Source organism: Sorghum bicolor, chromosome 2 (genome assembly GCF_000003195.3).
Source record: "Sorghum bicolor cultivar BTx623 chromosome 2, Sorghum_bicolor_NCBIv3, whole genome shotgun sequence".
NCBI classification, from domain to species: Eukaryota; Viridiplantae; Streptophyta; class Magnoliopsida; order Poales; family Poaceae; genus Sorghum; species Sorghum bicolor.
Genome location: NC_012871.2, coordinates 49,268,781 through 49,283,656, shown reverse-complemented (window position 1 = coordinate 49,283,656; position 14,876 = coordinate 49,268,781). Strand labels below are relative to the sequence as shown.

Here is a 14,876-nt window from a genome sequence, read left to right as displayed (position 1 = left end):
AAACAATCTTCGAAGAAGTTTGAGAGAGTTATGAGTGAAGGAGTATGAGTTGAAGTAGATTCGACTTTCATATTTGAGTTTGATTTCGAAACTTTTTCTGTAGGCACTACACCAGATAGGTTGTGTCGTGTGCACATTTGGGAATATTTCGGAATCGTTTGCTATTTCTTAATTATTTTCAGCATTTATTGATTTTGAAACGAGAAAATTCAAATTAAAGAAATAAACACATGAAATAATGGTGTAATATATTTGTAAACATGGAATATACATTGTGAAGTTCATTTGACAAAGAAATTACATAAAAAATTGATTTATTAAGTAAATATAAAATGTTGTTTAATATGTTTGTAAACATAAAATGCTGTTTAGTGTTGGCCGTGGGCCACGGGGGCGCGTGGATAAGGCCCGAGGGGGGTTTGCCGTGTGCTAGATCAGGAGCACACGGCAAACATGGCCTCTTTGCCGTGTGCTGGTTAAAGTGGCACACGGCAAACACTAAACAGCATTTTATGTTTACAAACATATTAAACAACATTTTATATTTACTTAATAAATCAATTTTTTATGTAATTTCTTTGTCAAATGAACTTCACAATGTATATTCCATGTTTACAAATATATTACACCATTATTTCATGTGTTTATTTCTTTAATTTGAATTTTCTCGTTTCAAAATCAATAAATGCTGAAAATAATTAAGAAATAGCAAACGATTCCGAAATATTCCCAAATGTGCACACGACACAACCTATCTGGTGTAGTGCCTACAGAAAAAGTTTCGAAATCAAACTCAAATATGAAAGTCGAATCTACTTCAACTCATACTCCTTCACTCATAACTCTCTCAAACTTCTTCGAAGATTGTTTGGTTTCTACACATCATATAAGGCAACTTGTTCGAAATCTCCCCAAACTTTTTTTATGACCTCTATGTATGATAACATGACATATGTACAAGTTTCAGGATTTACGGGATCAAATAACATTTATTAGAATTTTTGAAAAGTACCGACGCATGTTCGGCGTCGTGTCTCCTAACCACGGCATTCGAAAGTCATTTCCATTTCGAATGTGGGTTCTTAGACAGGGTTGGGTAACATGAAAATCATTTTTTCCGCATATTTTTCCAACAATTTCACCGAGTCGTAGTTCAAATTTGACCGCATCCGGAAAAATGAAATTAAATGTTAACTGCAAAAATATAGCAAACATGTTTCAAATTTTATGAAATTTGAGTATGGAGTTACAAATGGTGAGTGTGTAGACAAAAAAAAAACTTGGAGGGCAAAATCTAAAAAAAAAGACAAATTGTTCGCCGTGTGCTGCACACTTGGCACACGGCAAAGTTTGTGTTTGCCGTGTGTCAGCCACAAGCACACGGCAAACCAGGCTTTGCCGTGTGCCTAACAGCCGCACACGGCAAACGTTGACGGCGGGGGGTTGGCCGTTCGTGTGGAGTTAGTTTTTGCCGTGTGCCTTGCTTTTGCCGTGGGTTGCTCACGTTAAAGTTTTGAGGTTGCCGTGTGCCTGGTGTTTGCCGTGAGCAACACACGGCAAAGGCCAGGTATACCGTGTGCCTAGCGTTTGCCGTGTGCTTAGGCAGAGCACATGGCAAATCCGACATTTGCCGTGTGTTGCTCACGGCAAACTTTCGGACACACGGCAAAGGCCGGCTCTCCGGTAGTGCGCTAGAGGTTGCCAACGGAACTTCTTCAAAAGCAAGTAGACCCAATGGTCCTTGTACCAAAAGGACATGGTGAAGGCCTCAAAGTTCTAGAGAATTGATCCTATGGAAGCTAGCCACTGGGTGCCAGATGATGTCATAGCCGGCCAGCGGCAGCACGAAGTTAGTGATGAAGACCTCGTCATTGATGACCGGCGCACATGTGCATGGCACGTGCCTATACGCATTGATGACATCATAGCCAACCGACCTATATGCGCCTGTGCATGGCACGCGCTCGTCATTGGCCATTATGACGGATGCAGCAGTAGACCAGTGCGGCTAGCAACTTCCTTGGCAATAAGGTTGTGTGCTGAGCCCGAGTCGATGAGGGCGTGGACGTTGGCATCGCCCAATCGGAGGCACACTAGAATTGTTGCTGGTGTGGATGCCAGTGATCGCATGGAGCAATATCAGCGGTTTCGTAGTGTTGGGCTTTTCGAGAGGCAGCGTCATTGTCATCATCTGTCGTTGCCAGGTCCAACAAGACAGGTGCTGGCACACTTGGTTATGACCACACCTGAACTTTTTGTTGCAATTGAAGCAAAGGCCGAGTCAGTGGCGTTCTTCCATCTCGGACATCGATAGGCTCTTGACAGGGCGGCCCTCCACCGCGAGGGTGGTGCCTGCGATTGTTGCGGCAAGAGGTGGAGCTAGTAGAACAAGATGTGGTGGAGGCGCCACGAGGTCCTACTGTTGTGGTCATGTGGTGGTGCAAAAGGCGGCGCAATAGCGGCAGCGCACTGTTCGCGCAGCTCCAGCTTTTGGGCGAGGCTCATGGCGACAACAAGCAATTGAGGGTTGTGGAGCTTGACGTCGAGGCTAAGAGGTGGCCTCAGTTCGACCGTGAAGGCTTGGATGCGCTGTGCATCCGAGAGGGTGCCCACACATGGGAGCAAAGCTTCAAACTAGTCTTGGTGGGCCATAAGCTCCCCGAGTGGGTTGGAGCAGATTGGCGGCCCAAACCTGAGGTTTAAAAGCTCAGAGAAGCGGCGCCATGAAGGTGTGCCCTCGTCCTACTAGACTTGGAAGAACCACATCTAGGCACATGCTTCCAGATTGTAGGAGGCCATCCACACTTGCACCTCCACGGCGATGCGCTGCTAATGAAAATAGGACTCGCAACAATTAAGGAACACCAGTGGATCTGATTTGGCATCGAACTTGGGGAAGTCAAGCTTCTAGAAGTGGGGAGGACGATCACCATGTTGTTCGTCATTGCTCGATCCCCTGGAACCATAGAAGGAGGTTGTTGTTGGACACTCCTGCTGCATGGCAGCAACCTGCCCTTGCATTTGGCCAAATCAGCCATGGTGGGTTCAGCCATGGGCAAGGAGACGAAGGCAGTGAAGGAGGAAGGTGAAGATGGTGGCATGGCAGCTGGCACGACAATGGCTTCTGGTGGAGGTGGTGCAGGGGTGGATGAGGATCGCTAGGTTGTCAAGGACGTTGAGGGCCTTGACTCCTTAGTTCGTAGCCAAGGCTGGTAATGTCATCAGGAGGTTGCCCTGGTCGACCTATGGAGTGGGGGTGAAATTAAGATGAAGGTGATGGGATTAAAAGAGAACCGGGAGATTAGGAATAGGTTTGCTCATTCCTTGATTCAGTGCTAGATACATATAAAGGCTGGCTCCTTGATTCTAGCCTTGCATTAACTTTCTAGCCTTAACTCTAATCTCTCAACTACTCCTTGATTGTTAAATTACTCAGCCACCTAAGGCCAGTCTCAATGGGGGTTTCATGGCCTAGTTTCCAAAACACTTGTATTTTAGAAAGAGTGCAGAAGAGTTTCATAAAAACTCTTATCTCTTTCTTCATTAATATAGTTCCACATCAGCATATTTAATATGCATAAAACCTCCATTGAGACTGGCCTAAGCCTCCCCAAGCTCCTGCTGCCCATACATGTCCCCAGGCGGCTGCTGGCCATGCATGTCTCTAGGCGGCTGTCGGCACCACATGACAACTTCAAAGTAAAATTATCCAAAAACGAGAAGGGCCTACAAGGACCTTTGAGCTATAATGTTCCATGCTTTCATAGATTCATTTATGAGACCAATGTTTTCTGTGAACAATATCAGAAAAAGCAAATTGCAAGCTCCTACCTTGTGGCCTTAAGGATCTCTAGTTACGACTTACGAGCACCAAGTTCCTTGCAGTTTTACCATTATCGATCTCAAAATTTAGTGCTTTGGGAAATTACCTATCACACCATTTCTGCTTAGTGCTTACCTAGCAAACCTAAAGCATGGTGTTTCGGAAAGCAGAAACTAGCCTTGGTGATAACAGCAGCATAAATGCCAAGATCGAGCCAAAGAACATCTTGGTCAGGTAATGCATCAGGTCCATGTTGGAATCAGTGTCTTCAGGCTTTCTGGTTGCAAGTGCTGAAGCAGAGGGCAGGGCTTCGACAACAGCATCTGCAAGGTCGGAGATGAACGTTGAAGTGCATCCAAGAGCAGGAACCCGACCCCAGTTCTCAATGCCTGATTCTAGAGCCAACTCCTTGTACTCCATGTCGATTTCTTCCAATGTCTCAATGTGCTCACTCACAAAGCTGTATTTGTCATAAATAGCTCAGACTACATCAATAATCACAGCAACATAATCTTCACTGGTAAACAGAATAAACCAGATACTAGCATATCAAAAAAACCCCAGCAAGACATTCATGGACTGCAAAAACTAAAAACTGAGCCAGTTCTCATGCAAAAGATCATTTTACGGGAGGCATCTTATTCTAAAATTGTTTGAAATAAGTTCTCCATTCATTAATACAATGGAACATGCAAGCTTTTGCAAACACATTGTGCCAGAGATACCAATGCGATAAATACAAACAGAAATGAGGAACTAACATGTATCATGAGAAGTGCATGGAGTAAACTATCCCAAAGGAAACGAAGATCATATAGAGCTACATGTTGCTTATCTCATTTGTACAAAAAAAAAACCAGATGGCCAGAAATACTAAACTTGATTACCTTACTGGAACAGCCAGGAGGCTCTTCACACCGTTTTTACCAAGTTCTACTAAAACTTCATCAGTATATGGCTTCAGCCATTGAACTGGCCCCACCCGACTCTACATGTAAAAGAAATGTTAACACTAGTAAATAGTGAGCAGAAAAACTAAAGAACTGGTAACTCAGAACTCTATGAATTTGGCATTTTCCATTTCTAGTTTTCTTGCAAGGTAATCGTATTTGATCATTTAAACATAAGTACACAGCTTTGAAGTTGTTAGTGACACAAGTACATATCACTTGAATAGCCTATACCTGATACGCCAAAGTGTGACCATTTAAGATTCCTCTGGATCTCAGCTCCCCCATTATCAAAGAAATACAATCCTCCATCTGATCTCTGTAAGGATCTCCAGCATCCTCAACATAGGTAAGTGGCACACCATGTGCACTGAAGAATATCATAACCTGCCATTTATTTTGAAAACAATAAAAAGTATTGTCAGACTGAAATTACAGCACAATTTTTGCATGATTATCTGTAAACTAACTGCAATGCTGCTTTCAGGAAAAAAAACAATATCTCATGCTACTCAGAAATTAACATGGACGTTAGAATGTGCCAATATGCTAGTAAAGGTAACAAACAAAGTGTCATGGAAGTATTTTTTGCTATACATCTACTAATAACATTTGCATTTACCTACTCTTAACACATTTGTGTATATTACTGGTCAAGTTTATCCAGAGAAAGATACCTATAACCAATGTCAAATCACAGTTCCAATAAAATTCTCTTCGAAAGGAATTGTATAGCTAGTAAATAGCTCTAGTGAAATTTGGAATGTGTAGATCAAATAAGTAATCCTCTGTTGCTAACTGTAGAATAAAGATGAAGGTAGAACTACGAATAGGGCACCTCTTCAGGATTGGAAAAGGCAGATAGCTCTTTTTCAATTAGGTCAGCCATTGATTTCACATAGCCATCACGTTGGTACCATGATTCGATAATGGAAATTGGCAAGCCAGAAAAATATGAATCTTCCCTGCATGGAAACCTATGCATTAGTATTCCAAGTTGTTGAAGCATCAAAGACGATAGGTTCTCATATGCTAGAAGTGGTATGTTTGATGGTGCCTCTCCCAACCTAGCAACCCTGCTAATGCTGACATTTAAGGAGATGAACATATGGAGTCTAGCAGATACCAAAGGATTTTTTTTCTTTGTGGCTTTGCAGCGAGGAAATGGTCAGTGGTAGTGTTTTTGTTGGTTGTGGTAGTTTCTTGAGTTAAAGAATGTGTATGTAATGTGCAGTACCTAGGGGTGTGGTTGTGTGTGTGTGTGTTGTTTGGGTTCTTTACCCTCTTTTTTCTTCTTAATATAAAAGATATGCAGCTCTCCTACATGTTAGAGAAAATAAAAGCGTCTCATATGGGAGAAGGGATCCTACTTGACAATGTTTTGGAGAACACGAATGCTTGACCCACTTGTTGATATGGAGTACTGAGGGTAGAGTGGAAGAACAACGAGCTTCGAAATCTTATCCTTCTTAATCTATTATTAACCAAAACCAAGAAATAGTTAATCATCAAATAAGAGTTGTATGGACAACAAGGAATAACTAGAAAACCATTTGGTGGAATACTTGAACATATGAAAATTAAATTCGGGTAAAAAATGTCAACTAGAATAATGCAAACATTAAGTCCATAGAAGAAAATTAGATTCAAAATAACTACATTCCAAGTATACATGTCATTCTAGCTTCTAAGTCTTGTAATAAAAATATTTCAGTCTAAAGTTCCAAGATTACTTAAAACTATTTTTCTGATACACCCTTCCACCCTAAGTATATCATTATTGCTAAAAAAAAGTAAAAGACTTACAATCAATTGCAGTAACGATGTCACATTGTCAATTTCTCACAACATTTTTTCTCTTTTTTTGGGCTCAACCACAAAGGAGCCATCTAAACCAATGCTAGTTGCAAAGATGGAATTAGCTATCATGTGCTTATTGTTAGCTCATACATGGGCAAGCAAGTGCATATACAAGCAGGAGTTATTAGGGACAACCCTAAATATGCTACTCGATCAGGGTACTATGTGTACAATTATGGCAAACACCTCATCCCCTTGGGTTGGGTGGCTTTGATTATATAGTCAATAATGACTTGAGTTACAAGTAAGCAATATACAATTAACCCCCTAGATATACATATATCTAACACTCCCCACAATCGAAGCAGGAGATTGACAGACGCACAGACTAGACCTAAAATCACTGAACAGCTGTACAGGAAGACCCTTATTCATGATGTCAGCGAACTGATGAGACGACGACGGTACATGGAGGACTCGTATTTCGCCAAGAGCCACCTTCTCTTGGACGAAGTGAATGTCAATCTCAATATGTTTGGTCCGGCAATGATGAACAGGGTTAGCTGTCATATATATATATAGCGCTAACGTTGTCACAGAAGACTGTAGTCGACTGGAGAGGCAGATGGAGCTCCTGAAGTTGGCGCAGCCAACAGCACTCGGCAACTGCATGAGCAACCGCCCGGTACTCCACTTCGGCACTAGAGCGGGAGACAGTGGTCTGCCATTTGGAAGACCAAGAGACCAGCGTCACCGAGGAAGATACAGCAGCCTAACGTGGAGCGCCGGGAGTCAGGACAGCCAGCCTAGTCCGCATCAGAGTACGCCGTGAGAGCCAATATGCAGACCTTGCGAAAGGGTGCCCTTGACATAGGCGAAGAATGCGCTTGACGAGGGCGAGATGCGGCTCTCACGGATCATGCATGAACAGACATACCTGCTGAACTACATAGGCCAAGTCTGGACGTGTGAGTGTCAAATACTGCAGGGCACCAGCAAGGCTGCGGTAGAAAGCAGGGTTGTCGACGGGAGGACCATCAGCAGCGGACAGTTTGGACTTAAGAGTCCACAGGCGTCGTGGTGGGATGGCACACTGACATGCCAGCACGTTGGAGAAGCTCAACAACATACTGTCGCTGGGAGAGGAACAGGCCATCGGCCGAGCACGTGATGGAGATGCCGAGGAAGTGGTGAAGCGCGCCGAGATCCGTCATCGCAAATTCTGAGCTAAGCTGTCAGGACGATGTCGTCGACGTAGAGCAACAGGTAGACGACACTATCTCCATCTTTATAAATAAAAAGAGACGCATCGGACGCCGAGGGTTGGAACTCGAGCTGTCGAAGATACGTGGCAAACTGTTGGTGCCACGCCCGAGGTGCCTATTTCAGACCATAAAGAGACCTATGCGGCAAACAAACATGATCAGGAGCAGAAGGGTCGACGAAGCCTGGAGGCTGCTGATAGTAGAAGGTCTCCTGAAAATGACCATGAAGAAAGGCGTTCTTCACGTCGAGCTGGTGGATCAGCCAAGAGCGCGAGGCAGCAATGCTGAGAATGACGCGGATGGTGGCCGGATTGACAACTGGACTGAATGTCTCATCGTAGTCGACGTCGTACTGTTGAGAGAAACCCCGGACAACCCAGCGAGCCTTGTGTCAAGCAAGCAAACCATCAACATTATACTTGTGCTTGAAAATCCACTTGCCAGTGATGATGTTGGCGCGAGGTGGACGAGGAACCAGACGCCAGGTGTCGTCAACGAGCGACTAAAATTCCTTTGCCATGGCGGCACGCCATTGTGGATCAGCCAGCACACTATAATAGTTAGCTGGTAGTGGCGAGGCAACGGTGGTAGACAGGAAGGCGCTATTGTAGTCAATGGGACGATGGCGCCGGATTGCAGCCTTGTAGTAGCACGAGCAGCAGGTGGGGTTGCTGTGGCCAGGCCTCCTGGAAGCGGGGCACCTAGCTGTGCACCAGGAGCAGCGAGGTCACCTGCTAGCGCACCAGTAGCGGGGGTTGTGGTGCCCGCGGTCAGAGCAGGTGCTGAGGGCGGCTTGGGACGGCGGACGAAGACCCTACCAAACCACCCCAACGGGAGCTGTGGCGCTGGTGTGACGGCTGGAACCACACGGCCGCAGGAGATGATGGCGGGGTCATCAAGAAGCATAGAGCCGAACGGGGGCACGGAGCCATGCCCGCTAGGCTGAGGCGGCGAGCCGGACAGGGGCACTAAACCACTATCGCCAGGCGGAGTCGGCCAGGCTGATGTGCGACACCTTGACGAAGTGGTGCAAGGTCGTCACTGTCATCGACAAGGAAGTCGAGTGACGCCGGAGAGGAGAGCCCTGCAGTGTTAGCTAAAAAGGAAAAGTAGTCTCATCGAACACAACATGGCAAGATATGATGACGCGACAAGAGGACAAGTCAAGGCAGCGATAGCCTTTGTGAGAGGTCGAGTAGCCGAGGAACACACATGCAGAGGAACGTGGTGCGAGCTTATGGGGAATGTTGGCAAAAAGGTTAGGATGGATAACAGAGGCACCCGAAAACACGGAGATTGGACAGATCAGGTGGCTGTCCATAAAGCCGAGAAAAAGGAATCTCATGAGAGATAGTAGAGCTCGGGCGGCGATTTAAGAGGTAGGTGGCGGTGGCGAGGGCTCCAGCCCAATAGGTTGAAGGCATGGAGGAGTGGAGAAGAAGAGTGTGGACTATGTCATTGAGAGTGCGCAAAACACGCTCAGCCTTGCCATTCTGGGCCGAAGTGTAGGGGCAGGAAAGACGAAGGAGGATCCTATTGGATGTGAGAAAGGTTCTTGTGGCATTGTTCACAAATTCAGTGTCGTTATCTGCTTGGAAGCACTTAACGGGCAGCGAGAATTGGGTGCGAGCAAAGGCACAAAACTGAACTAGATGCTGATGAACATCAGACTTGCGCTTAAGGGGAAACGTCCAGCAGTAATGAGTGTAATCATCTAATATAACCAGGTAAGAAGAATTGCCGGAAACACTAGAAACAGGAGATGTCCAAACATCACAGTGCAGTAGTTCAAATGGAGCCGAGGTACATGAAGAGGAACTACTAAAAGGAAGACGAACATGTTTGCCAAGCTGACAGGCATGGCAGATGCTAGTGAGGCTCTTATTACAGGGGACTAAATGCTGGAGGCGAGTGAAAACTGCTGGACTAGGATGACCCAGACGACCGTGCCACAGGAAGGCGACGTCGGATGAGGCGGCATAAGCTTGATGGGAGGCGGCAGGGAAGGTGTAGAGGACGCCGGCGCTATTGCAGCGAAGCATCACCCGACTGGTCTGAGGATCCTTAACAGAAAAACCAAGAGCGTCAAATTCGGCAGAACCCTTGTTGTCATGAGTGAACTGACATACGGAAAGGAGATCGCGAATAATAGATGGAACAATAAGAACATTATTAAGTGCAAAGTTCGAGGAAGGGGTGGAGAGAAGGGAGTTGCCCTGCCCAGTGACAGAGAGAGAGTTGCCATCACCAACAATGATGGATGGGGAGGAAGGAGGGGAGCGGAAAGTAAGGATACCGTCGTGGGAGTGCATGTGCGCAGTAGCGCCGATGTCCATGACCCAAGGTGCGCCGCCTTGGTTCATAGACATCTGGTTTAGAGCAGCAACCCGGGCAGTAGGATCCCACTGCTGCTACTGCGATGGGGGCGCCGGCATGGAGTATTGCAGGGGCCCGAAGGCAGTGTCCGCCTGGGATGCTTGCCCGAGCACGCCAGGACCACCAGGAGGGCGCCAGGCAGGGCGCTGCCCAGTCTGGAAGGCAGCTGGGCTGAAGCAGAACCATGGACCAGCGGGTTGGGCAGCCTGCTGCCGAGGACCACCGGCTTGCTGCTGCTGCTGACCGTTGCCACGGCGACCACCACGGCGGTTGTTGTTGTTGCAACCACCACCAGAGCCGCCTCCTCCAGAACCTGAGTTCCCCGCACGCTGCTGAGGAGGGGCAGCGGGAGAACCAGAGTTGGAGGAGCGGCAGGATGCGTTGGTGCAGGCAGACGACAACGGAGGGCCTGCAAGGAGAGCAGTACCAGTCTGCACCTTGGACTCGTTGGCGAGGCGAAGCTCCTTGAGGACGAGCATGTTGCGAGCAGCAGCAAAGGATGGCAGCACATCCTTGATGACAATGCCGTCGGCAGTGCTGGAGTAGCACGGGTTGAGACCACGCAGAAGGTTCAGCACGAGCTGGGAGTCGAGGATGGTGTGGCCGATGTCGCGGAGGGAATCAGCGGTCTGCTTCATGCGTTGACAGAACTGGTCGATGGAGAGGTCGCCCTGTGTCATCGAATAGAACGGTTCCGCAAGGAAGACAGCACGCAGCGCCTTGTTGGCCTGGAACAGATCTGCGATCCCGACCCATAGGTCACGAGCCGTCTGCTCGGGAGCCATGGCGATGATGAGGACGTCATCAGCGACGGAGCCGTAGATCCATCCACGAACAGCGCAGTCCGCAGCGACCCACGATGCATCGGTGGGAGCAGGAGCCAGGGAGCCGTCGTGGCCACCGAGGTAGAACTTGCCGCAGAGGGAGGTGAAGGCATCCCACTTGTTGTAGTTGGGGTGAGCCAACTCCAACGTGACGGGAACATGGTGCTTCACGTTGACGGCGGCGTAGGGGGGCGCAATGATGGGGGCACCTTCACCAGATCCAAGAGAGTTGGAGACGTCGGCACCCTGGGTGCCGGAGGTGGCAGCAGAGGTTGCAGAAGAGGTAGACATGGTGGGAGGTGGAGCAGCGGCCGCAGAGAGGCGGCAGCTGGTGGAGCAGCGGCGCCCTAGGGCACGGCGGCTGTGGAGGCGGGCAGAGGGTTAGGGCAGCGGAAGGGTAGGGATCGGGAGGGTATAGACCCGGTAGCTTGATACCATGTAGAATTATGGCAAACACCTCATCCCCTTGGGTTGGGTGGCTTTGATTATATAGTCAATAATGACTTGAGTTACAAGTAAGCAATATACATTTAACCCCCTAGATATACATATATCTAACACTATGGTCTTTTGAACGGGTGACAAGGTTTTTCTGCTAGATGCTAGAATGATATGCATTTGGAAACTGATTGAATGCTCATGACTCATGAGACATAAAAGAAAGAAAGCGGGAAAAAAAGATTTAACAGGAGGAAAAAATTAAGAGGCATGGTGCTAGAATTTACCTGATCAATGGCTTCTTCTGTGAAAGGATACCAATACCGCATCCCAACATATATATTTGCATTCAAATTTTTCTTTTTCAGAGCAGCCTTCAAAGCATTTGCCTGAAATATCAGCTATTTTACTCAGAATGCGATTAACACTGAATTGCTATCAACATGTCTTGAAAGATTCAGAGATTTAACAAATTTTGAACAAACTGATAAACCACAATCAATAAAACAGGTCAAAAGTAAAGAAATGCAACAATAATTTCACATCACGGTCAGCCTTGTGAACCTATACCTGCTCATCAGTAATTTTCCTCAATGGTGACCCACCACCGATTGAAGCATACCCTTCTTTACTCTTAGGAGCTCTAAAAGTAGAAATAAGTTTGGCCAGTGGTCTTTGGAGAAACCTGAATAGCCTAGGCAGTCGAATGATATCCTGAAACATAGAAAAGAATTATGATAAAAAAAATAAAATGAACTGTAACGATTGGTAAAACAAATTCCGGACACATACAAGAAAGAGGGATTCTGAATTTATAAATTCATATAATTAATGAAAGATCTTAAATTGGTATTTGCTATGTTCAGAAGCACAGACCCGCAATAGTTTTTGTTTTAGTTGGCACTCATTCAAGATTCAACTACCATGGAAAACAGTTAAAATGAAAACTTCAACTGGTAAAAGACACAAATAAAGTTTTTTTTCCCTTTAGGCTCCACAATTGCTAGGCTGATTAGTTCAGAAGCTGATATTAAGGACTTGCATACAATCATTCGAAGTTATCTGATAGCATTCAATAAATTGGCTACGTACAATTAGTGAACAGGTCCACTGGCAGAGAAGTTATTATTGTGGTGTTACTGGGGTATGACCACTTACTGGATCAGCAAATAGGTTGAACAAGAACGGTTGAACATCGTCGAGGGTCTCTGGACCACCAAGATTTAATAACAGTACTCCAATTTTTTCTTCAACAACACTGGAAGATACATCTTTGTCATCATCAAAAGTGGTAACCACATTCGCAGAGGAAGAACTAGCAGAAAGATTCCACTGATTTTTAAGTACTGAACTTCTGTAAACCAGACGAGAGGATCCATTTGTTGCAAATTGCGACGGCTTAACATTCTCATGCAAGTTCTGCTCATGTTTGGTAGAACCAGTAAAACTTATAGAGGTTGTTTTGCCACATGACCTGCCAATAGTAGAACAACCAATCAAATATAGAACCCACAACATGCTTGAATGTCACAAGAACAGATCATCCAATTTGAAAACTAAGGCCATTCTGTCTGTCATCCCCAGTGGCGATATCATCTAAAGTCAGCTTGAACACATACATCTCAAAAAGATTGTAAAATTTGTGATGTGAAGGATAAAGTGTTAAATAGCATTATGCCCTGATTTACTACCGGTTCATATCAAATTGTCCACCACTAGCTAGCAACAAATTTGATTTAGCAATATAACTTAAATACCTACATATATTCTTACGAGTAGATCCTTTTAAATTCATAGAATTTCAGTTTTCTGAGTATTATAACAGATACCGTGGGTTTACAAACCGTCTCATAGCATTAACCTTCTTGCAGAAAATACAAACCCATACACTTTCTTGTAAACCCACAGTATTATAGCATCTTGCCTGCAGATTAGATACTCTCAATTCTTCTAGTAACATATCTTGGTTTGAGGATCGAAAAGAAATTGATCTCACTCAGGTACTTAATTTCCAAAATGAGGGTTGCTCTGGTGGGGAAACAATGGATCACTAGTGAAAAGAAATATTAGAACGGAGAACCAAATAATCATCATAAATAATAAAATTCTAAAAATCATCATAAATAATGCTAGAATCCCACGGCTTCACAGCCCCAAGAGCAGTGGAAATTTGATTAATTAATTCTAGGATTCCATACAACATTTTTCACTCCAACCATCACAAAAACTCAATTAGTTAGTTCCACGGTACGATCCCAGACCTGACTGGACCCGATCACAAAAGAAAATGACAAGACGAGAAGAGACCGAGGAGCACTCACGTCGCGGCCCCGGTCTCCATCCCCAAGATTCGGACGGCGCCGGCGCCCCTGGAGCCCAGAACCCCGCGCTCCATGATCCTTCCTGCAGCTGCAGGATTTATTTTTTTCATTTTAGGAACATATAAAAAAAATCAATAAAGCCAACCCTCCATCGGAGGACGTGGGGGCCCGGCCTGCATCCATCAAGCGCCATGAACAGGAAAGACGCGCGGAAAGGGAAGAAGAAGGGCGAAGAGAAGGAACCAACCGGGGGAGCGGCGGAGAGGAAGAAAGAGCGGTCGGCGCAGCGTGGAGGGAGATCTGCTTGTGCCTGCTCGCTGTCCTGCTGACTCCTGAGTAGTCGGGGAGTGGCGTGATGGCGTTGGCGTGGGCGTGGATCTCTGTCTTCTTCGCGCCTTCTTCCTCTCGAGTCGAGTCGTCTGCTGTTTGCTTTCCGCTTTCGGTTGGTTTGGGTTCGTCGTGGTGTGAAGAAGACGAAGAAGAAACAAAATGCAGGGACGGTCAAACGTGGCAGCCCGAAATGACGAATCCGCAACTACCCAGAGGCCGGGAGGCCCGCGAGCCCCCATTCATCATTTCAGCCAGTCGTTTCCACGAATTGTCTCTAACCTTCCATAATCTGCATGGAAAATATGGCCAAGTATATAATTATAGTTGTGAAAAAGAAAATTATAACATGACTAATATGTGACGTGTTAAGTTATGATCACAAATTAAACACGTCCTGAAATGCACCACCATGTAAGCAAGTGTATAACGTGGCAAGCCAAGTAACGAAAAAAAAAGAAGAGGAAAAAAATAAAAACATCATGAGAAATAAAGTCGGCATAATATGCAACCATTAGTACAAACTAGCAGTTTGGTCATTTCTTCTCTCGCATGATTCATGAGACCCACGAGGAATGCTTATTGATTATTGAACACGTGTTTTGACGGTGATCGCACGTCTTGTCGGCACTACACTGCTTGTTTGTACCTCTCGTCCTATGCTAGTTTTTTTTTTAACAAGGAACTTATACCAGGCCTTGTTTACTTCCACCCAAAAACCTAAAATTTTTCAAAATTTCTCGTCACATCTA

The 14,876-nt window shown here is 45.8% G+C and overlaps 1 protein-coding gene across 1 annotated transcript; it reads right to left on the bottom strand.

Annotated features, from left to right (window-relative positions):
* Positions 3,738-14,386, bottom strand: LOC8064655 (ferrochelatase-1, chloroplastic). The gene is made up of 10 exons (XM_002459944.2): positions 14,045-14,386; positions 13,798-13,885; positions 12,635-12,950; positions 12,047-12,190; positions 11,764-11,865; positions 6,144-6,247; positions 5,612-5,738; positions 5,008-5,160; positions 4,711-4,811; positions 3,738-4,283 (listed from the first exon to the last, which is right to left on the bottom strand). The coding sequence occupies exons 1-10, from the start codon at positions 14,364-14,366 to the stop codon at positions 3,968-3,970; spliced, it is 1,773 nt and encodes a 590-aa protein (XP_002459989.2). The 5' UTR covers positions 14,367-14,386; the 3' UTR covers positions 3,738-3,967.